General features: G+C 37.1%; 2 protein-coding genes across 5 annotated transcripts; both read left to right on the top strand.

Annotated features, from left to right (window-relative positions):
• Positions 1-10221: 10221 nt before the first annotated feature.
• On the top strand, positions 10222-17283 carry LOC122056677 (protein DA1-related 2-like). Of its 3 annotated transcripts, none has more exons than XM_042618737.1 (12): positions 10223-10609; positions 13325-13473; positions 13633-13714; positions 13878-13977; positions 14072-14192; positions 14329-14412; positions 15156-15275; positions 15423-15635; positions 15715-15777; positions 15849-15964; positions 16244-16302; positions 16696-17283. In XM_042618737.1, exons 1-12 carry the CDS (start codon positions 10561-10563, stop codon positions 17016-17018), a joined length of 1479 nt encoding a protein of 492 aa, XP_042474671.1. In that variant the 5' UTR covers positions 10223-10560; the 3' UTR covers positions 17019-17283. The 3 variants fall into 3 exon arrangements, with proteins under 3 accessions (XP_042474670.1, XP_042474671.1, XP_042474672.1); XM_042618738.1 differs by having other exon boundaries at positions 13884-13977; XM_042618736.1 differs by having other exon boundaries at positions 10222-10609; positions 13325-13714.
• A 5394-nt stretch (positions 17284-22677) lies between these two features.
• LOC122056678 lies at positions 22678-24879 on the top strand. Of its 2 annotated transcripts, none has more exons than XR_006133354.1 (6): positions 22678-22960; positions 23052-23248; positions 23435-23531; positions 24247-24404; positions 24486-24547; positions 24626-24879. XR_006133354.1 is itself a non-coding variant. In XM_042618739.1 (6 exons), the coding sequence occupies exons 2-6, from the start codon at positions 23123-23125 to the stop codon at positions 24640-24642; spliced, it is 465 nt and encodes a 154-aa protein (XP_042474673.1). In that variant the 5' UTR covers positions 22680-22960; positions 23052-23122; the 3' UTR covers positions 24643-24879. The 2 variants fall into 2 exon arrangements, 1 of the variants encoding a protein (XP_042474673.1); XM_042618739.1 differs by having other exon boundaries at positions 22680-22960; positions 24481-24547.
• The last annotated feature ends 2649 nt before the right edge of the window (positions 24880-27528 follow it).

The following is a 27528-nucleotide window of genomic DNA, read 5'->3' on the forward strand; positions in this document are numbered from 1 at the left end:
TTAATTAACCCAGTAGGAAGAAACCTATATTGGGTTCCAAAATCATATTTGGATTGAATGTTTTTAAATTATGAATTTTTGAATAAATTAAATATTAAATTTCTTTAAGAGATTTTGTCTATAAAGTGGTTGTTGTTCCAATATCCAAGAATAACTAGTGCCTCGCCACAGTCTGGAAGCTAATTATTGGAATAGGTATTTAATTGAATAACTGTTAAGTATTTAGAAGTTATAAAAATACCTTAATTTTCTGTTAAAAATTAATTAAATATTTTTTTGACTTAATTCTTATCTTTTTAAAACAGTTAGAAATTTTTTTCACTGTTTTATTATTTTTACTCTTAGGTTTTTAAATGAACCTCATTTTTAATGTGATCAAAAGGGGAAGTAGGGAAGAACAAGTCAAGTCTAGAGGGTACTTGTAATTTTTTTTTTCTTGCAAAAAAAAAGGTTAAAATTTTTTTTTACTTGATTTTTTTTAAAAAAAAATTCTAGCAAATTTTACTTAGAAAAATTTTCTTACTTGCGATTTTTTTTCTTGCAAAAATTAGAAATTTTTTTAATTACCCTAACTTAACTTGGGTTTGATCACATCAAAAAGGGGGAGATTGTTGGTACCCCATGGTAGTTTTGATGTGGTCAACCAAGTCATGTTAGGTCCTGTTGGTGTTTAACCCTGTGTCTAAGTGTGCAAGAGCTTAGGAGTACAGGAAGTCGAGTAGAAGACGCGACTAGCGAGAAGGATGGCACGGGAGAGAGCCGACGAGCTCGGTGCATCTGAGGGATGAGGTGCTGCGAAAGAGTACACCGACGGACGAGAAGGACGCGCGTAGCGGTCTGAGGGGCGAGAAGTCAGAGTGGAAGCCTGCTCGAGGAGAAGGCTGGAAAAAGGGTTCAGGTGAGCCCTATTCTGGTTGGTCAAAATCACCCAGGCGATCGGAGCAGCAAAAGAGAGAAAGGAGGTTGGAAACACTGTTGGATGTGCCTTCAAAGGGAATTGAAGGCACCTCCACGGCGCCTCCGCGCCTCACTGTGGAAGGCACCTTCCATGGATGGAAGTCACCTTCGATGAACAGTATGAAGGTGCCTTCAACCAGGCAGATTTTGCTGTTGGTAGTGAATAAATTCTTATCCACTGGCGTCTTGCAAGAGGCACCTTCCAGCCCTATGGAAGGCATCTTCTAGCCCAAGATAAGATTTTCCAGAGACTATAAAATGACCCCTAGTCCTAGGAAATATAACACAACATTTGTGATTGATCCATCTTGAGTTCTGAGTTGTAATTGAGTGCGTTAATTGTTGTAAGAGATTTCTCCGCCTGAAGGAGAGTTTACTGAGCTTTTATCTTTCTTGGATTAACAACCTTCCCAATTGTAACCAAGTAATTCGTTGTGCCTCTTCCTTTTAGTTTGTTTACTTGTTTATGCAAGTATTCAATTTAATTACGCTATAAAGAACAAGGAAGGTTCATTTTTTATTACAAGGCTATCCTCCCCTCTTTAACCGACCACTATCGGGACCAACAAAAGGTAGTATGGGACACCCAAGGGACTAAAAAGGATGAGGAGCATCAAAGACGGTGAACCTTGGCAAAAGATGTAAGCGAGCACGAATGATGACATAGGAAAAGAGCCGATGGGCTCGGTGCATCCAAGGGACGAGAATATATGAAAAAGTACTTCGGCATTCAAGGAATGAAAAGTTGGGAGGAAGCATGTGCAAGATAAGCTAGTGAGATGAGACTTTAGTGAAATGTAAACCGGATGAGTGTAGGCTCAACTCTAGGCGGACTTAGGCATAGGTGGTTGAGTCAGGAAGTTTGGCCGATCGAAAAGTTTTTTTGATGGACCGGACTGATGGTTTGGTCAATCGGACTGACGGTTCGATCAACCGAACCAATAGTTTGGTCGATCGGCCCGACAATTTGATCTACTAATGCACAAGATAAAACGTTATCTATCCATAAGTTATCATTGGAGTAGGATCAGTTGACGGAACATCTGGATCGGGTGACCAAATGCCACACGGAAGTTGATATAATAGTGGAGATCCGATGTAGTAGATCGGACGATCGAAGATAAAGATTAGTGATTGGAGAACACATGACAGAAAATTCAAAAAAGTCATCCAAAGTTGATAAGTTTCAATCGACTAGTAAGTGGTAAAGGGATGAGCAAGGACCATTGTTGGTGTTAGTATTATCCTTAGTACCACTTATGAGATGATTGTAAAGGGCTCATTTTATATCGTATTTCATTATTAATAAAAGACAAAGTTGGTTATGATAGATCATTTGGAGCGATAGAGGGGGGGTGAATATCGCGCGTTTAAAACTTTTTCTTTTAACCTTTTGAATTTAAAGTCGTGCAGCGGAAATAAGAAAGAGACACAATTCGGTTACTTCGTTCAGAGCCTAGCTCGACTCCTACTCGAAGGCCCGCGGTCCTTGACCGCACCGATGGGCAAAGCACTATAATCCTTCTTTCCGAAATCCTTGGAAAGAAATGAATCGTACAATGGAGCAAGATAGTAACACCCTACTATCTTGCTTAAATAAAAGTACAAAGCAAGCTTTAATTAAATTATACCGACAATGTATTGCAGATGAAGCTTAGGTCGGTACTCCGGATGATGTTGCTTGCTGAGCTGACGAAGATGAGTAGCGTGAGCAGCTTGCAGAGTAGCACAAGAATTGATCAGAAAGTACTCTCTGGCCTCTGACTTCGAGCCTCAATTTATAGGTATGATGGATGTTCAGTCCACCGATCCCTCTGTTCGGTCGACCGAACCAACTCCGATCCCTTCCAGCTGGAGTCTGACGCTGGCTCGATATTCTACATTAACTGGACTTCAATGGTTTGGTCGACCGATCCCTCTGTTCGGTCGACCGAACAGGCTCCTTCCCTGTTCGTCGAGATTTGCAATGATCCGCATTTACTACGCCTTTAATATTGATGGTTCGGTCGACCGATCCTCGGGGTCGGTCGACCGATCAGTGTAGTTTCCTTTTGCATCTGATCGTTGATGATTAAACTAATCTGTGCTGAGTCATCTTGGTTCGATCGACCGATCATCTGGTTCGGTCGACCGATCCGGCCAAACCTGCAACATAGTATTAAGCAAAGTATCCCTGCAACACAAAGGTTAGCACAGTAATATATAATGCATGAGTATGACAGTTAGGACTGTCTTGATCTCAACTTGGAAACCTTCCCGGTTTCTTTAGTTGGATCAGCGACCTTAGGTTGTTCCCTTTAGGAACCCGACCTCACTGTCGCTCTTCCAGTTGCATACCTCAACTTACCTGCCAAACATGATCCTCCAGACATGTTTGGTCTTTTGTCTGCTCAGTGTCTGATCGCCTGATCCACTAAGACTTTTCCTGCAATACCATATTAGCTAACAGCAATAATAGTAATACAGAAAATAATGGTAAACCTAAACCTAGATTTACCGAGATCCGCTAGTCCGGTTAACCGCGCGCGGTCGACCGGAAACCATCCGATCAACCTTGCTTGGAGTTCACTCCTCCATGACTTCTCGTTACCTAAGGTTACCATCCCCTAGGGTTTTCTCAACCTGTCTTCACTCACCAGGACTCAGTATTCGGCTACCCAGGGATCAAGTCCTCCAGACCTATCCACTTGGCTTCCACGACATACCAAGATTTCCCTTACCTAACCTACAACTAGGACTCAGTATTCGGCTACCAAGGGATCAAGTCCTCCAGACCTATCCACCTGGCTTCCACGATATACCGAGATTTCTCTCCTTGCCTAGCCTCCAACTAGGACTTCCTTTGCCTAGCCTACAAGTAGGACTTCCCTAGATCAAACTTCATACTTAAATATACTTAAGCATATTTAAACATATTTGTCTGACATTAAAACCTTGGAGGTCGATTGCACCAACAGGTTATTATATTTATTTCAGTTTAGTGCCGATTGAATAAGTATAATAATGTCCTTGGATAGTAGGTTCTTATCTACAGCATATCAATTGGTTGAATTGATAGTGAGACATAATAGATATACATGGAGCATTACTCTTAACTATTCCTAGTCAAACATTAATATACAAGGACAATATTAATGTGTTGAGACTAGCATGTAGGTCAACGGATGACTTAATTTCACAAGTCATGGATATGAGATATCAGGTTGACACATGGGTATATATTAGAGAATATATACTGAATGACCCACCATGAGAATGTTTCATGAATTATTATATGAGTGTCATAAACATTCTCATGTAACTATTGGTATGAATAGTGCTTAGACCTAAAGTCACTATGGTTCCCTACATAAGGAGTTGTATACTTTGGTATCGACAAACAACATCTATAATAAGGTGGACAATAAAGTCGATCACTGGGTATACAATGAACTATGCGGAGGGATGCGAGTGATGTAGATGGGATCTATCCCTTCCATATGACAGAAGCGATATTTATGGACCCCTTGATTAGTAGAATACAAGAAAACATGACCATGCACAAATGAGTCAATATGAGATATTGAGCTTATTTGATTGAGTGTGTCTACTTAGAGATCAAAAAATACAAAGGTTGATAAGAGAATGACATGATCTATGTCTCATTGATCAATCTAGATATCAAGGATAGAGGGACCAAGTCATATAAGATAATAGCCACGGACAGGTTAGGTCGGATCTCGACTTTCTCGTCACTTGGGTAGCAATGATGTCTTGCTAGATGTCACTCATTGCTTATGTATCTAACTGTTAATTTGGGTACATTGCCAACGTTACGAGAACCTATTGGGTCACACACAAAGAATAAGTAGATATGGAGATGAGTTCATATAATGAATCATTGGATTAAGTCTAATCCGAATTGAACTTATTGAATAAAACTCAATTGGATCTAATTATTGGATTAAGTCCAATTTAAACTAGACTCATTGAATCAATTCGAATGATTGGAATGATGATTCATTGAATTCCAAATTGCATGAGAATCAATGAGTTAGACTCATTGGGTGAACTTGAGTTCACCGAGGAAGTTGAATGGTCAAAATTGAACCATTGGATTGAATGGTTAATTTTGAGCCATTGGATTGGAAGATGAAAGAGTTTGAGCCATTGGATTGGTAGATGAAAGGGTAAAAACCCTTTGGTATTCATGAGATGGATATATATAAATATGATCCTGTCCGAATGCTGAATCAACGGACGCTGGGCACGTGGCGCTCTCCGAGTCGCTGACGTAGATCTACGACTGGTCGTACGAACCTCCGGCGGACCTGCACAGAAGTCGAGCCGGGAAGGGGTTCCCGGCGGCGACCCTCCGACGCTCAAGTCAGGCAAGCGAATAGTGAAGAAGTGGCTCCAAATTGATCCTGCCCGAATGTTGAATCAACGGACGCTGGGCACGTGGCGCTCTCCGGGTTGCTGACGTAGGTCTCTGTCTGGTCGCACGCACCTCCGGCGAACCTGCACAAAGTTGGGCCGGGAAGGGGTTCCCGGCGACGACCCTCCGACGCTCAAGTCAGGCGAAGCTCAACAACAAGAAGGTGGCTCCAAGAATCGTAGAACGCGTACCTCCGGCGAAGGATGAGGGCCTTTATATAGGGCAGTGGAGAAGCGAGTGCACACGTACCAAGGTGTACACGTGTCCTCAGCCCATACCTCAGTAAGGGCCTGTCAGTGAGCTTACCTGACCCCATACTGTCGTAAAATTTGGAGTATGGCCTAAACGTAGCACATGCCCGCTGTCAGAAAAAGATGTCCCTTGTCCTTTTCCACTTACTCCCGACCGGGCGCCCAGCCGGCCAGCCTCCGCCTTATGTCCGGCCAGATACCTATGGTGGTCTACTTGAGAGATTCTCGGTAATGTGTTTTATGGAGACTATTAGCAGTATGCAACCTCATATCTTCGGTCGAGCGTGCCGTCCGCTTGGCCCTGAGATCCTGTTCAATGAGCGCCGGAACCCTGGCTTCTGCCGGGGCGCCTTTTTGCCATTAGTTAGACACCGGTCGACTGTCCGGTCGGTCAGCCCCCCTTCTCCGGTCGGCTGATCGGTCTGGCCTTCTCTCGAGAGTCCGGTCGGTCCCTCCATATCCGGTGGACCACCTGGCCCTTGACTTCCACGCGGCGTTGACTCCTCAAAACGGGGGTCCCCTGTTCTTACCGCCATATCATATATATATATATATATATATATATATATAGATATATCATTTTGGATGATATTTTCATTATGTGAAAAACCTTTAGTCTTCTTCCTCCTTCCCTCTCTTGGTCGAAACCCCTTTTGTGGTTGCTAGCACAACCTTAGGTGGTTTCCATCTCTTTCTTGTGAGTTTGTGAGACAAACGAAGACAAGACTTGTTCGTGTGGATACCGTAGAGGCCCGAACGTGTGATCGTGCTGAGATCCAAGCTGTCTGAAGTTCGTGAGCACGCATCAAAAGTATAGTCACTATCATGCAACTTAGTATAAGTTATTTTTCTTTCCCTTTCGCATGGATCACCTGGAGGAACTAGACGTTTTCCGCTGCGCTTTCGCGTGTTTAGCGTCCTAGTTCCTTACAGTTAGGGATACAATCAAAGTCCCACGTTGAAAAGATATCGAAAAAATCATTGGTATAAAAGGATGTAAAATATCTCCATTGATATGAAGTCTTTTAGTAGAGCCCAAAAATAAAATCATGAGGGTTTAAGCTCAAAGTGGATAATATCATACAATTATAGAAATATGTGAATTCCTTTTGGACATAACAAATGATATCAAAGCTATGGTCCAGACTATATGTTATGTGAGGTGGCCTTGAATGAAATTACGGGAGGCCCAAAGCAGGTCAAAAGTGATCGGATGCTTGCGGGGGAGGCTCAAATTGTGAGAGTAATAGTGATCCGTCGTTTAAAGGGAGGATTGTAGCCCAAACAAAGTTATGAGAGTTTAAGCCCAAAGTAGACAATCTCATGTTATTGTGGAGATATGTGAATTTCCTTTGGTCTCAACAAGTGGATGAGCCTTATCTGTCACATCATTTATTTTTGGTTGATTAAACAACCTATCCGGTCGACCGAACGAGCCACGTCAACAGATCAACCAGAGGCTATAAAAGGAGATGAGGAGCTCTATTCAAAATAACACAATGCGATTAAAGCTTCGAACGTTTTCTTTCCTCCTTTATTATACTCTTGTTGTAAGAGGATTTTCTATCTCTGTCACTTTATTGGAGATGAGAAAGTTAGCAGATAGACGCTAAATTGTGCATAAGGACTTGGATGTAGCAACTCAGGGTTGTGAACCAAGTCAATCTCTCGTGTCCCCTTGCTTTATGTGTTCGTTATTTTCTAATTAATGCATATGTCCTTGTTAATTAGCCATTAGCAAAAGAAATTTCATTTTAAAATTGTAGGTTCGCTACTACCTCTCCCCTCTAGCAATCCGAACCGCTCCCGTAATAACTGTGTAGTATCTACATGATCATAACTTCTAAAATTGTATGGTATCTATTGAAATATAGTTGTTATGACTTAGTATCAATTATGATCTCATAGTTGTTATATTATTGTTGAAAAATCTAGATATTTTTGAAAATAAAATAGACTTAGGTGATATGAAGTGGTGTTTTGATAATAAATGAAATCAGTATTTTCTTTTAATTTTTAATTTTTAATTTTTAATTTTTTAATTGGTATCATATATTTAGGTTACGTTGATTAATCATAAAAAAATAATCCGTCTATTCTCATAGAAATTTTTTAATGATTATCAAGAACAATTAAAAAATATTCATGGTGGATCAATTTAACGTCATAGGTCAATTGTTCATTTAAAAAACAAAAGACTATGAGAAATTGAAAGACATCGTGTACTATTACTCCGGGACAGACCTTTCTTTTAAAGATTCCAATAAATAGAGATCCCTTTTGTTTTAATTGTTGCCCAAAATATTTTTGGCTCACATGTGCATATTTTCCGCTTTGTGCTTATGCATGCAACTATCTTGTGTTTTAAATAATTACGCTCGTGCTCTCATTTGTAGTACATTTCGATTCAAACTAGATAAATTGTAAGTTGACTCGAATTTGACTCAAATTCGATCATCCAATATAGTTGAAAATTCGATCCCAACTTCGACGAGTTGGATGCTTGCGAATACTCGATCATTAGGTATCGATTGACATTCCAAGTAAATGAATTTCCATTTTAGAAAAAAAAAAACGAAATTACTTTTGACTAATTAAAAAACTCCTTTTTCTTCTCTTTTTGGTCCGTAAAAGCGTTTTAAAAATAAATAAAAAAAAAACCGAAAAGTGTTTCAAATTGATTCGAGCCACGCTGGTTTTGATTCGAACCACGTCAGCCCACATTTCACTCCCCACCTTTTCAAAATTCTCTCTTTCTAAAATTCAACCGGGCCCCTCGCCGGTTTTTTGGATTTTCCGAATTAAACCGGTTCAAAGCTTGATTGGACCAGCGGTTTTTTTTACTAGTAAAGGAAGCAAGAGAGAATGGACGATTGAATACTTGAAAAATAATGAGACATAATTGGATGATTTTTTTCTAATAATATATAATACATTATCAAATAATATTATTATATTTTGACATTTAAAACTTTTTTTGGCACTTTATTTGAAAATAGAATATCAAAAGTTATTCTATATTAAAGTTTCCGTGTCTTATAGTTAATAAATGGTTAAATGAATATCTCTTTTGTAAAAATCATTTTTACCCGAATAATACTTTTCTTTTAATATTATTGCAATAACTACAACTAACTATTATTAGTTACATAATAACTATTACAATATTAATAGTTAATACCATACTATTGTAGTATTTTTACAATTGTATAAGCAATTGTTATAATTATTTTAAAATATTTTTTTATCAATTTAAAATAATTATGAAATTTAATATTTTTTTTATTAAATTGATAAAAATATATTTTAATATAAATAGCATTCATTTAGAGTTGAGCTACCAGCCACTACAATTATTTTAAGGGAAAATTTACATGCAGTCCCCATTGGCAAACATAACTTTGCATGCAGTCCCTACTTCCCAAATTCTTTGTTTTCACTCCATAGTCAAACATATTTACCTAATTACACATGATATTTTTAGGTATAAAAAGTTCAAAAATCAGTATAATTCATCTTAAATTCAGTACATTAAATTTAGAATCTAGTATATTTTTTATCAAATTGAGTACGATTCTTTTTTCATCTTAATTGGATGGAAAATATATTAGATTTTCTTTAAATGGTACTCAATTGGATGAAAAATATACTAGATTTTCTTTAAATGATAAATAGTGCTGAATTTAGGAGGAATTTTATTAAGAAAAAAATTGTGCTCAATTTAATAGAAAATATACTCGATTCTAATTTAAAGTGCTGAATTTAATAGGAATTATACTCGTTTTTAGACTATTTATATCTAAAAAAAATATGAGAGTTCATTTTGATAGAAAATATACACGATTTTTTTTAAATGGTACTCAATTAGATGAAAATATACTAAATTTTGTTTAAATGATACTGAATTTAGGAGAAATTATATTAAGCATGGAAAAAATCATGCTCAATTTAATAGAAAATATACTTGATTCTAATATAAAATACTGAATTTAACAGGAATTATACTCGTTTTTAGATTTTTTTTATATCTAAAAAATATGAGAGATAATTTTGATAGAAAATATACTCGATTCTAGTATAAAATACTAACTTTAAGAAGAATTATACTCATTCTTGAATTTTTTATACCTAAAAAATCTGAGAACAATTAGGTCATGATATTTACATAAGGGGAGTTGAAGCAAAGGAAACTTTGCATGTAGGGAGTGGAAACGAAGTTTTTTTGGATAAAGGGACTACATGCAAAATTAAGAATGAGATTGGGGATTTTTCTCCACTTTACCGAAAAAGTAATTTTGAGTAAATTAAAATAATTTTAATAAAATTAAAATAATTTTTACCAAATTAATAAACACTATTTTGATATAATAATTTTTTATGTATAATAATAAATTATATATATATATATATATATATAATTTACAATGCCATAAAAATAATAGATATTTTTATAATTTTAAAATAAAAATAAAAATAAAAATTTCCTTTTTTCCTTTTATTCGGTTCGATTTTATTTTAAATTATATTGAACCGTCCGGTCCGGTTTGAAACTATAAAGAAAGAGTAGAAATGGTCTGGTCTCTCTTGTAAAGAAGAGAATCTCCTTTTCCCTCTCTAGCTCTCCCGTCTTTCTCACGTCATCCTCCTCAGCCGCCGCCGCCCCGATTCGGCGATTCCACCACCACCGCCCTCCCTCGTCGCCTTAAACAATTACTTTTCCGCGGCGTATTATATATAGGAGCGGAAGCTTTTGGAGATGCCTTATCGTTGGTCTGCCACCCTCCTCTTCGCTACCTCAATCCCTTGCTTCCTTTACAGCGCCATCCCCCACCCTGCTTTATTCCCTCCTCATCGCTTCCCTTTTCTATCCTCGACTTTCTCTCTCGCTCCCCCCTGCCCCCAAAGGCCCCTTTTCCTCATCCCTTTCTCGCCCCGATGGCTTCCTCCAACTCCAGCTATCTCTCCCGGCCGCCTCAGTTTCAAGGTAATCTTTTAGTTTCTCCAACTCTTCATGGATGGTTTTCTTGGTTTTGTTTGAATTAAATCTGTTTTCCGGTTGGACGAGGTGAATCGACAGAGTTTTTTTCCCCGACTAGCAGTAAACTTCTGTCCAAAACTGCGCCTTTTTTTAGAATGTTGCCGCTCAACAAAGTAATTAAATTTTGAGATCAGTAAGATTCTGTCCAAAATTGTGCCCTTTTTTAGAATGCTGCCTATCGTCAAAATATGATGTAGTTGTCATTTTGACACACTGGACGCTTGGCTCTTGGTGAGCCTTTTTATTTGATGTGAATGTCACTAGGAACCGATACATGAGCATTAATTCTTCTGGTCTAATATGAGAATTGTGGCAGCATCACATTCCCTGTCTGTCGTGAGAACCTGTAGGATTACCAAGTGGAAGCTATCCTCTTAGTGCTTTAGCAGTTGATTGTATTTTTTGGAGTCAATGAACGATGGTTTGAGCAATAACATGGATTACTATCTCTGAAAGAATGAAAAACCTATGTAGCATTTGAGATGCCCAAATTATTGATATCTCGACGTCAATCTTTTATCTTTAATGGCAATTTTACTTTTTGTAATCAAATTAGGTGAGCCAAGTTGTGATCTTTTTCTTGATAATCCTTGGAACCAATGAAATTGCTTTATTCATGTAGTGTAGCTCGGATATAGCTATTTTATTACACAATGCTTGTATGGTTTGGATAATTTGTTGCATTTATTAGTTTCATCCATAGCCTGATGGTAATGTGATGGTGTTACTTTCCTCCATTACCAGCTACAAAAATTTACTTTAGATAACAAGAAGAAGAATGCTATGGTAGGTACTTGGACTGCATGGAAGAAAAGATCAAAGAGGAATTAATCCTAGAGCAACCAACTTGACAAAGCAAAAATCAGTTAGCAAAAGTATCATAACTGAATTGAATAAGTTATGAAGAAACTCTATAAAAGAAAGAAATACCATTAATGGTATAATGGAAACTCACTAAAAGTTATCTTCTTGTTAACTATCTCTCCTTGTTTCTCTCTTTCTTTCTCTTGTCACCAGTTGACCATCACTAAGATGGCTAAACAATGTGCAAGACGCCTTTATTTCTACTGTGATGAACCATTCATCTAGCCACAAGTGCAAGCGTTTTTTTCATGTCAGACTGAGTAGATGAGAGCCTAGAAAATCATCTTTACTATTCACTAATTGTCAACCTAGGGGTTTCTCAATCTCAATCAATGCAAGTGCCAATCACCATTCGCTTGAACTCCATTTCAATCACCTTTGACTTAGAAAGCACACATACCTTTATCAACAAACAACTAGTCACCAAATTAATGTTCGACCGAGATGAGAAGCTTAATTTTATTGTAGTGATCACTAATGGAGGATGACTTCAAGGGATTAGGGTTCTCTTAGGGGTTCACCTATTGCTAGGGAGTAGAAGGTATAAAAGTTGATATTCTTATTCTTCCCCTAACAAAATTTTATATCTTGCTAGGGACTAGATTATTAAGCATGCCTAATCTTGTCTTTGTGAACTTTGATATCATGAGCCTAGAATTTACAACACACGAACAACAAGTTGAAAGGCACTCAACAACGATGAAAGCTATGAGCATGAACCGAAGCCCCTTAAAGAATCACCTTCTCTAAGTTCTAGGAGGGCTGTTGCCAACAAAAGCCTTGTAAGAAGATGAAGTAGAAGTAAAACAAATGTTTGCTAACTTGGTGCTTGACGAAAGCATAATCTTGCAAAAACAAATGTTTGCTAACTTGGTGCTTGACGAAAGCATAATCTTGCAAAGGCTAAAAATGATAATAGAGGTAATTGGACCACATGGAAGAAAAAATCTAAGTGGAACAATAGCCACCAACTTGACAAAGAAATATATCTATGAGTCAGCAAAAATAGGGAGAATTAATTAGCAGACATATCTTAATTGAATTGAATAAGTTGAAAAGAAACTCTTTAAAAGGAGTGAAAACACCCTAATGGTATCATGTGAACTAAACAAAGTCATGTTCTTTAACTCTTTCTCCCTCTCCCTTTCCTTCTCCCTCTCTATCTATCTTACTATCTCTCTAGTTTGTGCATCTAGCCACAAGACACCAACATTCGCCTCCCTTGCTAACCACCTCTTCTTCTTGCAATCCAGCCATGTTGGCTTCTAAGGTGGAATTAAGGTCATTTATCCAACTTTTGAGCCCAAACTGAAGCCCAATCGCCTGTGAACCTAGTTCTATTCACATGCCCATAACAAGAACAAATAATTGCTTTACGTTGGCTTTAGAGAGGAATAACTTGAGAATGCCTTCTATTGAAGTTGATTGGTTATGGTACTGCTGAAGAATGCAGCAGAGAATTAAAATTAAGACTAACATGACTGCACAGGCAAAATGTTTTATTTATATGCTAGCTGGTGTTCTTCAAAGCATGATTCAATAGCTCAATTAGCTGTCATATAATGATGTACACCAAATAGACACAAACATATGATGAAAGAATTATATATAGACTCGATACTAATAGAGTTAATTTATTAAATTATGTTAATTTATTACTTTTTATTCTATAAGAATACAATTTGGGATATTTATGTCCTTTTAAGTTGTATCAAATTTCAAATTATAATATCTTCTTTGTATGACACAAATTTCATGGTGACCATACATATCATTTCAAATGTTATCGCCTATCAGGACATACAACTCCATGTGCCGAGAGAAGGTCTTGCTTCATGAGGTGGCTCTCCAAGCTTTTCAAAGGTTCAGGTTTCAGAGTATCAAATGGGCGCCACCCACATGTAATGGGGGGAGAGAACCTGTTGCATAGACCAGTTAAACCAGTGGTAAATATTACATGGTTTCCAAATTTCTTGTTAACCCAATTTCTAATATATCTCCATATACACGGTTTATCAAATTTTAGAAATAGTTATTTTGATTTGATAAGATGCCCATTATTTCTATATGGTTTCATCAAATTCTTTTGCACAAGCTCTTACCAGGATGATCAATCCAAAGCTGAAAATGAAGATTTGGATCGTGCTATTGCACTCTCTCTTGCAGAAGATGCCAAGAAACCTAATGGTAAGTTTGACTAGGTGATGGTTTAAAAATCAAGTTGTTCAAAATTTTATTTGATTTATGTGATTAGCTCCTTGGCTTCAGATTAATGTTTATTGAATTTCCCCGTCTGTGTTTTTAGAGTTAGATTACTTGATAAGTTTGACACAGGAACCTATTTGTATAGCTGCAGGACACAAGGGTCATGAAAATGTGGACACAAGGGTCAAAGATAGCCTGAGCATGACTTCATATCAACCTGTAAAGTTTTTGCCAAGAGGACAGAGGTTTGATCCTGTTATTCTTTGTAGTGTCAAGTTAATATGGTATTCTGTGACAACTTATGACTAATCCACGATGCTAATAAATTGCGTCTTGCAGAATTTGTGGAGCCTGTCACTGTGAAATAGGCTATGGACAATACTTAAGTTGCATGGAAACCTTTTGGCATCCACAATGTTTTAGATGTTGTGCTTGTCATCAGCTAATATGTGAGAGTGAGGTATTTCAAGTTTATTCTTTAGTATAAAAAAAGCATTCTCCATTTGTGTAGGAATTGTCAACACTATATATAAGACCCATACATCTTCCAAGTAAATGTTGTGTGAAGCTGATCTCAAACATGGTGTTTCTTTTAGTTTTCATTGTCCGGAATTAATCCATACCACAAGTCGTGCTATAAGGAGTTGCATCACCCCAAATGTGACGTCTGCCATGAATTTGTAAGAGCTTTCTCTCCTATATCTTGTTATTTATCATTATGTATAAATCTTTGCTAAAATCTGTCTCTACGAGAGTGTAGAATATTTCAATTTGGATTATGACGATCAAGCTTTCTTTCTCCAAGTACAAGCATTATTTGTCAGCTTAGGTGATATATTTTGCTCCAACGTATGCTATACAATGAACTGTTCCTCCACTGATAAACCATTATTAGTTTTCTATAAATAACAAGATTAACTTGGTTTTAATACCAATAATCCGTAGATACATTATTTTTCTTCAGAATCAACTTATGCTTTTAGTTAGTACTTCTACTATTGGTATTTGAGTTTTCTATTTGTTGCTCCTATACAAGGGACTATTGATCTACTAGATATCACCTGTTTGTTGTTGTGAAAACCATCAATTTCGAATTTCTCTAGGTAACAGCATTAACAAGTTATAGTCCAATTATAGTCAACTACAAACATTTTTTGTTGTCAGAATCCCTAAATTAATATGGACTTCTGAGTGATACTTTTACAGTTTTACTTCTATCATTGGTAATATGTTGCTGAGAATCTGCAGCAGCTAATCTAACACATAATATGTTTGCTAAAAAGTTGCATTAGCCAATGGCTTAAGGTCACTTTCGCCAATTAGCATTCCTTTTGCTTAAGAATTTCCTTATTTTTATACAGAAATTGATCTAAAACATGCTATTCTTTAGTGAAAATTGATTTTGTGTATTCTTTCCGCATAGATCCCAGTAAATAGGGCTGGTTTAATTGAGTATAGAGCTCACCCCTTTTGGGGTCAAAAGTATTGTCCTACCCATGAACATGACCGCACACCTCGATGTTGTAGTTGCGAGAGAATGGAGGTATGGAAGACATTTATTTATTGTTCAAATTTCCTTGTGTTTCACATGAAAATTGATGTCGAGAACAGAAGAATTGCTTGTTGAGATCTAGAACATCCTTGATCCTTCATTTCTAATATTTTAAATATCCTTGTTTGTATACTGAAGTCACGAAGTACGAGATACATCTCTCTGGGTGAAGGCCGTAGCTTGTGCTTGGAATGTCTTGATTCTGCTATCATGGACACTGGTGATTGCCAACCTCTCTACCACTCAATCAGAGATTATTATGAAGGAATGAACATGAGGATAGATCAACAAATTCCAATGCTTTTGGTCGAAAGGCAGGCACTCAATGAAGCCATAGAAGGGGAGAAAGAGGTATGCTTCCTTTAGATGCTTTGACTTTGCTTCCATATCTTGGAGTTTTTGATAGTTTGCCGATCTCTTCTTTTAATAGGGTCATCATCACATGCCTGAAACAAGAGGCTTATGTCTTTCAGAGGAGCAGACTGTTAGCAGTGTAAGTGATCTCCTTCCCTTTTAAGTAACTAGATTATATCGAAGTCTAAGCCCTACTATTACCTAATACAGATACTCAAAAGACCAAAAATTGGGGGAAACAAAGTTAAGGACATGCAGACTTACCCACAAAAGTTGACACGGAAATGTGAAGTCACTGCAATTCTCGTTCTATATGGCCTTCCTAGGTCAGCCTGATCCCAGTACCATTTGCTTTGATTATGCAAGTACTTGTTTTCTATTTCTTATGTGTTTCTATCATAATAGTTTGCTTATATGCTGAGATATTTGTTTCCTTACCCTTTGAATGTGCATGTCAATTAACTATCACATCCTCGTGCAATAGAGAACAGAAATTTGCGAAATTTGAGTTGAATATAAAAGTTCAGTTAGTTGCATTATTCATTTAATTTGGCAAAACTTTTCAAATATGCTGATATTCTTTATCCTTGTAATTCTAAATGCAGACTCTTAACAGGTTCCATCCTTGCTCATGAATTAATGCACGGTTGGTTACGTCTTAAAGGTATATTTTTTTCAACTTCAGATTGCAATTATTCAGTGTTCGATGCCAAATGATCGATAATTTTAGCATTTTCAATGTTCCTTCTGATGGGAGTAGGATAACTGAAGATTGATTTATGGTTTCTAATTTCGTGATCTCCTCAACCTTTTATCGACGTTAGTGAGATCTAGCGTAATGAAGCATGGAAGGCATTGCTGTCTTCGTATTATTTTAAACCTCTATTTCAGTGTTCTTGTTTTTGGACTAATTGTTTCACTTCTATATTGTTCATTTTCTACGAGATTCAACTCAACAACTCTATTTGGTTTCCTCCTCCCTCATACACTGTTCTGTCTGATTGTCCCTTTCGATTTTGCTTGGTGTTGATTTCTTCTAATTCCTTTTTTTTGTCAGGATATCGTAACTTAAGCCCTGTGGTGGAAGAAGGCATCTGTCAGGTTCTCTCCCATATGTGGCTCGAATCGGAGATTATGCCAAGCATGCCATCTACATCCAGCTACGCTTCATCGTCCTCGTCCTCTTCGATGCAACCATCGAAGAAAGGAGCAAAGTCTGAAATGGAGAAAAATCTTGGTCGGTTCTTCATGCACCAAATCGCGCACGACACCTCCAGTGCCTATGGAGGGGGCTTTAGAGCTGCCAATGTGGCTGTTACTAAGTACGGGCTTCGCCGAACGCTCGACCATATTCGCTACACCGGAAGATTCCCTGAGTGAAAATACTATCTCCAAGGAGAGATTGCTGCGATCCGCTTATGGAATGCTTTGGCACACAAGCCCGGAGAGCCAAAAGCATGATATTGCTTTGGTGTCTAACAAAATAAGCTGCTGTATCGACGGAATTGAAGAAATAATGTGCAACAAAGTTGTGCAGTTTGGATTACAAGATGCTAAACCACCATTAGCAACATGTAAAGACTTTGAGAAACATGTAAAGCTAAAGCACAATTATCAACTCAATTTGTGAGCTTTTCTCCTCCAATTCACTCTGATTGCCATGATTGAGCTTAGACAATGAATGCTACTTTTGTCGCTCTCGCAATCATCATTGGACTTTAAGGATGAATACTTAGGGGTCGTTTGGTTCTCTCCTAGGAATCGGAATGAGAATGAGTATCATAGTATTATGGAATGAGAATGGATATGAGCTTGGGTATCATTCTTAAAAATGATATTTGGTTAGTTAAATATTTTCAATCGGAATGAACCTAAATTTTTTTTTTTACCCTTACAGGAAAATAAGAGAAAAAATTAGATGGGAGAGAAAGTTGAATGTGAGATAAACATATGATGAGAGAGAAAGTGTGATGGGAGAGAAAACTTGTTGGGAAAAATGAAGAGAGAGAAAGTATGATGAGATAAAATGAGGAGAGAGTGTATGATAGGAGAGATTGAGAAAAGAAAAAGTATGATGAGAGAGAGTGTGTTGAGAGAGAAAGAGTGATGAGAAAAAATGAAGAGAGATAAAGTATTATGAGAGAAAATTAAAGAGTGAGAAAAGAGAAAGTATGATGAGAGAGAAAGTAGGTTGAGAGATAAAGCGTGATGAGAAAAAAATGAAGAGAGAGAAAGTATGATGAAAGAAAATGAGAGACTGAGGAGAGAGAGTATGCTGAGAGAGAAAGAGTGATGGAAAAAATGAAGAGAGAGAAAGCATGATGAGAGAAAATGAGAGATTGAGGAGAGAGAAAATATGCTGAGAGAGACGGTGTGATGGAAAAAATGAAAAGAGAGAAAGTATTATGAGAGAAAATGAAAAAGTGAGGAGAGAGAAAGTATGAAGAGAGAGAAATTGGGTTGAGAGAGAAGAGTGATGGGAAAAATAAAGAGAGAGAAAGTGTGATGAGAGAAAATGAGAGACTGGGAAGAGAGAAAGTATGATAAGAGAGAAAGTGTGATTAGATAAAATAAAGAGAGAGTGTGATGAGAGAAAATGAAGAGAGAGAAACTATGATAAGAGAAAATGAAGAGAGAGAGTATGCTAAGAGAGATTGAGGAGAGAGAAAGTACGATGAGAGATAAAGTATGATGAAAAAATAAGGAGAAAGTGTGTAATGGGAGAGAAAGTGTGATGGAAGAGAGAGAAAATGAGGAGAGAGAGTGTATGATGGGAGAGAATATAGAGAGAAAATGTTAGAGAATGTGTGATGAGAGAGAATGAGGAGAGAGAAAGTGTGTTGAGAGAGAAAGTCTGTAATGGGAGAGAAAGTGTGATGGAAGAGAGAGAAAATGAGGAGAGAGAGTGTATGATGAGAGAGAATATAGAGAGAAAATGTTAGAGAATGTACGATGAGAGAGAATGAGGAGAGAGAAAGTGTGTTGAGAGAGAAAGTGTGATGATAAAATAAGGAGAAAGAAAATATTATGAGAGAGAACAAGGAGATAGAGTGTGAAATTAAAAAAAATTGAATAAATATACTAAGGGTATTTTTGTCTAAAACTTAATTCACATTCTTATTCCATCAAAACCCAAGGGAGGGGGTGAGTTTCATCCATACCCAAGTTTTTGGGTTTCATTCCAAAATCTTGATTCCATTCCCATCAACCAAACACAAAGTTTGGGAATGAATCAATTCCCTCATTCCCAAACCCATAAACCAAACGTCACCTTATTTTCCCTAAACCCTTCATCCTGAACCCTAAACAGTAGAACTAAATGCAATAGACATTGAGGCTTGCACACAGTGTGATACTTACACAATAAACAAAGTACTCGACGAGTGTATTCTTAAGGGTACTCGACGAGTGATTATTGTATTCTTGCATGTAGTGCTTGTAATAATAGGTTATCGCAAGAGGTTAATTTTTTCATCTCCGGAAGCTGTCCGACAAGGAGAAAGAATAATGATACTATCGCAAGGACTTTAGGTCGCGAGGATTTCAAACCATATCAAATCAAGGTGTTGTGTACTTGTGTTTTATTTTATGTTTGTTTCATATATTTTCGCTACATTAACAAGTTACAGACGAGCATGCAATAAATGAAGTGAATCAATTATTCACTCGCTATAGCGACATCAACGGTCCTGGTCCTAACATATTCATTAGACTTTCAAAAGCAAAAGAGAATATTCATCTTGTTTCTTTCTTGAATCTTTTAAGTAGATGAGTCAGTATGTTGGTGAATATACTGAATAGATATAGTTGAATTCCACCAAGTTGATGAGTCAACTCTATAATACTCCACAACTTTCTTGCAAGTAAAGTTAATTCAAATTCTTTAACTACAATTGACACATCTATCCAACATACAATTGGAATATGTCTCTTGCCTATAGTGCTAGTACAAGTAGGTTATTGTAAGATATTTTTCTAGAAAGAATAGTGGTATTATCATTAGCATTCTAAGCCAATAGAAATCGAGAGTTCCAAATCACATAAAATTAAATGTTATGTACTTGTGTTTGTTTCATAAATTTTCTATTGTGCTAACAAGTTATCGACAAGCACACAACAAATGAAATAAATCATTATTCACCCCCTCTAACAACGTCAATGGTCCTAACGAATTCATTAAACTTTAAAAGAGCAAAAGAGAATATTCATCTTATTTTTTTTTTTAACTTTTAAGTAGATAAGTTGGTGAATAAGTTTGTGAATGTCAACTCTATACTACACCACAACTTTCTCAAAAAAAAAAAAGTTAATTCTAATTCTTCAACTACAATTGGCACCTCTATCCATCAAACACATCAAAAGACAAAGCAAAAGATGAGGTCATCAATGCGATTCCAATCAAGGGGCCTTTTATAAAAGGCCCTTTTAATAGAAATTGAGATTATGTTATAAATAAATAAATTTAAATGGATAAAAATCAAAATGGCCTCTTAAATGGTGCAAATCATCCTAAAGATGTATCTTTTTTAAAAAAATAAAAATTAAAATAAAAATTAAAATAAAAGGACACTTCATAGATATTTTAATCAAAAAATATTTCTTATTTCAACATTGTAGTTGTTACCGAGTATTACACATTATTCATTATTTTTGACATTATTATAATAGTTAGTGGTAACTGTTAGAATATATAAAAGTTACTATATAACTATATATAACTATTATAATGTGTAAGACCTAATATAAAACTATTGTAGAATTATATATAACAGCTACATAATAGATTCTATAATTATTTTAAAGTGATTTTGATTGATTTAAATTAATTTTGATGAATTTTAATTTTTTTTAATTAAGTTTAAAAGAGTCATGATAGATGAGCCAATATCATAAATAATTTGAACTCCTCGTATGTAATATGCCTTTGAGTGTGATTCAAATCCTTATTGATTAGGAAATCCATCACACCATTCATTAAATTTTTTTAATTGGCACCATGTATCGAGTTTATGCTGACTAATCTCAAGATGATCGATCTGAACCTACGAAAATTTCCTAATGGCTACTAATATAAATCAAGAAGTATTCATAATAAATCATCAATCAATTTAATATTTTTTAGATCAACCGTTTATTAAAAAAAATTCTTTCATTAATTCATCCAGACTAAGACTCAATCCAAATATTTAGAAAACTAAAAAAATACCCTACGACTGAACTATTTCTCCAAACTCTTATTATTTATGATCACACCAAAGCCCTTGAGCATCATTCATTCATTCAATTGGATGATTTGACTTTTGGTTCATGAGCTTAATTTTACACAAGTGTCCTCTTCCTTGCTCTTGTAGGGTGCATCATTGATTCCTCATGCAGGGCACACACATTTATATCCTCCTTATCCTGTTTTAGGTAGAACACAACAATATTTTTTTGTCTTTAGGGTTAATGCACCACAAGGTTGACTAGACAAGAAGGTGACTAGTCATAGTCATAGTCATAGAGTTAGATAAGGATAATGACCTTGTGGTATCCCACAAGTGTATGGATATATGCCATCTATACTTTAATGTTCATCTTATTTGGCTTCATTCATTCAGACCCTTATCTTGTTCTCTTCCTAATCCAAACTCTTTTTCTAGTTAACTTTTTTATTTCATAGAAAATAAAATTATACAATAATTATTCATGAAAAACTTATATTCTATATTTATAAGTTGAGATACTTTCTTTTATTTATTAAAAAACTAATACATTGATGGATTTTAAATTTATTTTATAAATTCATTTTAGTTTCTTTTTATCTAAAAAATAGATAGAATAATTCTTTTTCTTTTTCATTTTTGTGCTTCTGATGATCCCATTAACCATCAAGACTGGGTGATGAATTCGTAATCATGATCATGATCATGATCATGGCAACCGATAATGTGGTCATTTCATATGCCTCTTCATCTTCGTCCAAGACACTAAAAAGTAGATAAATTTTGATGACGGAGTAATTTTTTAGATGGAAGAGATTGCTCCTCTGAATATTAAATTTATATTTTTATATGATAATCTATCATTTGAATACCAACTCAATTATTCATGAGACACGATCTCAAAGGTTAGGCCTTGAGGTGGTGCTCATGATCGACCACTAGCACGCCGATTTGTTTGAATGACTAAGAAGATTTTCTTTTTCATTTTTATCATTTTCTTTGATTTTTTTTAAAATTTATTTCTTCATCCACGCTGGGAGTAAAAGGGGCATTCAAAAAATAAGAGAAGAGTAAAAAATATATATAATTTATTTTTAAGAATATTACTTGTAATAGATAAGGAATAATCTTTATAGTAATATTTATTTCACTAAATTAGAATAAAAATTAGTATCTTTTTAGAAAAAAAATAAAACCAAAAGTCGACAAAACTTGTTATTTTAATTTAATTAATTGTAAGAATATTTATTACACCCAAAGTCCAATTTCTTTTGTGATCGATTTTGAATACTAATGCTAACCATACGTTTCCTCCTGATCGATCAAGGATCGCCGTTAGCAGATAGATCAACGGAAAAGGATTCCGGGTATAGTTACGAGTAATTTAGGCAGGGCCCTGTAGTGAATTCCTGTGGGCCATACGCCACCATTGTCAGGAATCGAGGAAGTTGTGGCGGTTTTTATCCGCATGCGGACTTGGCGCTGCGGGACCCGCTTCGACGGATATGGTGGGGCCCACCGCTGTCGGCATCACCCGGCGGAGCTGGCGATTAGCGAACGAAACGTGAACAGTTTCAGTTTGCCCAACCGTAGTTTGCAAAATACCAACTCGCCCTCCGAGTTCTTAAAATTTCACTCCTTCAAGAATATAAAAGTTCTCATAACTGAAAAATTAGAATTATTACTTTTAAAAATTGTAAAAATATAAATGAACTTTAAAAATTCAGGGGTAAATATGATATTTTATAACGTATGAGAAGTGAAGATAAACGATTAATACTTTTAGAAGGTAAATTGAAATATCCTCTAATTAATTTAAACTGCAATATATTAGCGGAGAGAGAGAGAGAGAGATCCAGGATTTGGGATTCGAGGAAAGAGGGAAGAACGTAGGAAGAAGGCGAGAAGAAATTCTAAATTCGACCAGAATTCTGGAGAATTTAACTCTTCCGGGCTCCATCAACATCCGAAGACTCGATCTTGGGAAGCTTTTTGAAGGAGGGAAGAGAGAGAAAGCGAGATACGTTTCAATGGCGACACTTGTGAAGGAGGAGGACGAAGAGGAGAGGAGGAGACGACACAGCAGCAGCGAAGGGGCCGAATACTAGTCGCCGCCTTGTAAGTCCTCTCTGCCTTTCACGTGTCCCTCCCCCGCCCATTCTATTCGCTTATTTAATTTCCCCTTTCCTTCGCCATTGTCCACATCCAGAACCCACATCAGCTGTCGGTGATCGGTTGGATCGAGGATTCGGCGAGAGCAAACAAAGAGAGTTTGGGGGGATGGAGGGGAAGAACAGCACGCCTCCTCGTTTTCCGGCGATCGCGGATGAGATTTCGAATCCCGCGACCAGGACCTCGGCGGCTTCGCCTGGCTATTTTAGTACCGTCTTCCCTCCGGCTTCCCAGGTAGTGTTCATCTTTTTCCCTCAATTCTTCCTCCTATCTTCCGTTAAAAAAGGGAATTTTTTAGGGGAGATTATTGATGCGCTTCTGGTGCCAGTTTACTTCGTTAATGATATGAAAAGATGGATCTTTGTTGCTTTTTGGTGATTTGATTAATGCGGGGATGGATTTATGCTGCTGCTATCTCAGGTGATCGCGAAGGATTTATCACATTCAGATTTGTGCTGGACTTTGAACAAACAGAGAAATGAAGGTCGCATTGCAATTGCTCAGATCGCAACTACAGGTTCTTGGCTGTACTCCTACTAATATGCTCTGCTTGAATCCCCTCTACTTGTCCCTCACATGAAAAACACATAGAAAAAAGATTCAAAACATTACTGATACCGTAAATTTGAGCTTGTTCTCTAAAGAATCACTGGTGCTCCTTTCAATGATAAGCTGCATCAGTGAATAATGCATGTAAACCTTGTTTTTGTCATCTAAACAAGTTAGATCAATTGCTTGTAGTTCAAGGGGATCCTCTTGTATACCCTTGAATTCTCCCCCTTTTCTAGAAAAATATTCAATTAATTCAAAACTTGGTACTTCTAAGCAAATCCTTGCTATTAGTTTATAATCTTGTTCTGCTCGAGGGCGAAAAGCATTTCTGTTTGGCTAACACTATATCTACACAGCTTGGTAATTTCCTTCTGGATGATATTTTAGAAAAATAGTTCAATTAATTCAGATCTTGGCATTTCCATATGATTAATCATCTACAACTAAGCAAATACTTGCTTATTAGTTTATAATGTTGTTCTGTGCAAGGGTGAAAAGCACTTATGTTTGGCTAACTTTATATTTAGTAATTTCCTACTGGATGTTATTAAAATTCAGAGAAACCATAATATAAATGTGAATTTTCAGTTTGAAACTTTTCTTCTGGTGTTAACTTCTGTATCTCCACAGAATGAACAATCATAATTCAGAAAACCTGATACAAATGTGAACTTTTTCAGAGAGTCCAACTAAAGCTCAAAGCATGCATTGCAAAGATGCGAAACCAGTCTACGCCAATGAATACATGGAGCCGCCCTATTTACTATCCGTGAATTATGGCGCCAGAGATTTCTACACGAGTTCATCTTCCTCTCAAACATCAATAACTCCAGAAAAAGTATGCTCACAATGTCTTTTTCTCTACTTCGAAATCCAAGATTCAAGATTCTTATGATTCAATAATATTCCACCAGTTTAGAGTGCATGAAGGAGATGACTCGAATAACACACGCACTGCTGACAGAGGTGACTGGTGGCAAGGTATGCTAGTGCCCTAAAGTGAGCTTAATCTTTCTCTGAAGTGAAGATAACGATTTTGTTTTCCCTTAACTCTTTCAGGTTCTCTTTACTACTAAGAATCACAAGCTACAGAGAAGGTATACTGATTCCGTAAGAATGGAGTGTGTGGAACGTAGTTGACTTTGACTTTTGTAGTAAAAGATCAGTCTTTTGCTAGTTTGGTAGAATTATAGATGAACTTGGGGTGGTTCATCCACTTGGACCTTCACCTCCAACTCATTAAAATGAGGTTGTGGTTTGCCTTTGTAATACTTGTGATGATGTATGTGAATTTTATAGGTGTTTTTATTTCAGCACATGTCTTCCCTATTAAATTGAGGTTGTAGGCGGGATATATATATATATATATATATATCGAAACCTACTCATTGTTTTCACACTGCTAGCGGACAACAGTTGAACAGAGTGACTGATGAAGGGACTATAGGTATGATAGGAAATAGTAGACTAATATGAAAATTGCATAAAGAACAAGGCACTAGATTAGGAGAGTAAATAAATCGAATCAAGTTGGATATATAGACAAATTTAAGATTTGAATTTGGTTTGAAAAAGGTATATTCGAGTTCGAGCTCGATTCGAAGTTCGAAAAATTTAAAATTTTTTATTCGAGTTCAATTCAAATTAGAGCTCGGGTTCGAGTTCGGCTCGAAAGATTCAAATATGTTCGTGAGTTATTCAAATTATTATTCGAAAATAGATATTCGAAAGGTTCGAAATTTATTTATTTAATATGTATTTAACTTATATTAATAAAATATTAAGACTCAATTTATACTTTTGGTTCGAAAAAAAATTTGAACATATTTGAGTTCAGTTTGAATTCTATCAATTCAAATACAAATTAAATATTTTTTGAACCGACTCGAAAAACTCTGACTCGATTCATTTGCACCCTACACTAGATCAAAAACCTTTATTATCTAATTTATTAAAAATGCTCTCCTTTATAAAAACAAAAGTTAAAATAATACCTAATATATTTCTCATCCAATATATTCATTATTCGAGTATTGTTGTAAAACGTCTTAATCATACTACGATCTCGGATGTCCATGCGATTAGTCCCATTATCATATATATTGAGAGATAAATCAGAAAATCATTGATGATAGTAAAAAATGAAATCCGTCATCCCAGCGATTCTATACGGTCAGCCCTACAATCATCTATGAGAAGTAAATAAGGAAGTTGTAGTTAGCCGCCCTACGATCATCTATGAGGAGATAAATCAGAAAGTTGTAGTTAGCCAGTGCTGAGTAGGCCTTTTTTCCTTGGCTTTGTAGAGATTCGAACCCTTGTCCTATAATAGCAACTCTGTTCCGTACTAGCCAATTTAACCTTGCCTCGGGGGCTATCGATGATCCTCATAGAGAGGGTATATCTTAGTTTTTATCAGAATGACTCAATCAAAGTTAATATATGTAAAGGACTATTATAACGATTAAAAAAATGATAATCTCAGTTAATCTCATTGACTATCCCCACCAGGATAAATCGGGAAGCATGCGCCAACCTAGAAGCTCAGCATCCTTTGATTACATCCCCCATTTAGCAAAAAATCCTACAAATACGTCATAGCTAGGGTTCGAACCGTAAATGTCTGGGTAACAACCTAGATATCCTATCACAACACCATAGTCCCGGGATTCTATTATAACAATTAAAGCTACTATACATAAAAAAAATTATTATATCAAAATCCTTATTTAATAAAAATTATTTTAACTTCATTAAAATTAATTCAAAAGTATTATATCAATTGTGAAATAATGGCTTCTGATCCTGTCCGAGTGCGAGTAGACGGACGCTGGGAAGATGACGCTCATGTTGATTGGATGTCGGCTGAAGGCGATGTGGACCTCCGACGAGCTAAGCCTGCAACCACAGAATCGTTAGTGCCGAGTCAGGGTCCCCCGGCGACGGCCCTCCGACGCTCAAGTCAGTCACCGGCAAGCGAATGAAGAATGAAGTAGAAAGGAGCAGCGTAATTGTAGCTACAGTAATCCCAAAACATACCTCCGACGAAGTCTGGGGGTCCTTATATAGGGCTCCTGAGAGGCGCGTGCACGCTTCCCGAGGCGTGCATGCTTCCCAAAATATACCTGGAAAGGATGTGTCAGAAAAGCGTGTCTGACGTCATACCTTAACAGCCCGGGCATATCTCTGATGTGACAGTGGAAGCTTCCACCGTACGATTATATGTCTGCCCATGCCGCCGATCACGTAGCATGTCAATGGCACTGATCTCCAAGAAAATATTAGCAACTGCTCCCTTTGTCTGTTATTGGGCCGATTGGGAGAGTCGCTCGACCAGTTGGCCGTCCGGACAATGCAACGATCGAGCCGAGCGTCCGCTCGGTCGATGAGCTGTTGCTGGCTACACCCCGCCGAGCGAAGGATTCCTGCCTGTCGAGTCGAGGCTGCATCCACTGTTTGCCAAGCGAGATGGTCGCTCGACCTTCGTGTCTCCCTGGTTGAGCTTTATGAGCGTCGGAAGCTCGGTGTCTAACCGAGTTGTCGAAGTGTTAGACCGGCTACTCTATCTGCTGACCGAGAAGGTAGTTCGCCCGATCGAACATCCGCCTAACGTTGACCACTTTAACCACCTGCCGGACAAGCCCTACCTTACCACCGGATCACGTGCCCTCCCTTAAGTCTAGTCGAAAGAGGCTGCAAGTCTGACTGACTGGACAAGCAGTCTGGTGACCAATTGGCTGATCAGCCAATGAGCCGGTTAGATCCCGATCGACCTGTGTAGGACTGGTCTTTCTCGACCGATAGACGCTTTGAGCCTTTGCACTTGGATTTTTCCTCATCGCCCACGGAGGGGCGCGAGCCGTGGGCGCGAGCCGGCCGGTCAATGCTGACGCTGCCCAAATCTCCTCGGAATACGTGCAAATCACCTCCATTAAGGTCGAGCACGCACCCATGTGGGAGGG

The sequence above is a fragment of the Zingiber officinale genome, chromosome 3B, assembly GCF_018446385.1.
Source record: "Zingiber officinale cultivar Zhangliang chromosome 3B, Zo_v1.1, whole genome shotgun sequence".
In the NCBI taxonomy this organism is placed as follows: Eukaryota; Viridiplantae; Streptophyta; class Magnoliopsida; order Zingiberales; family Zingiberaceae; genus Zingiber; species Zingiber officinale.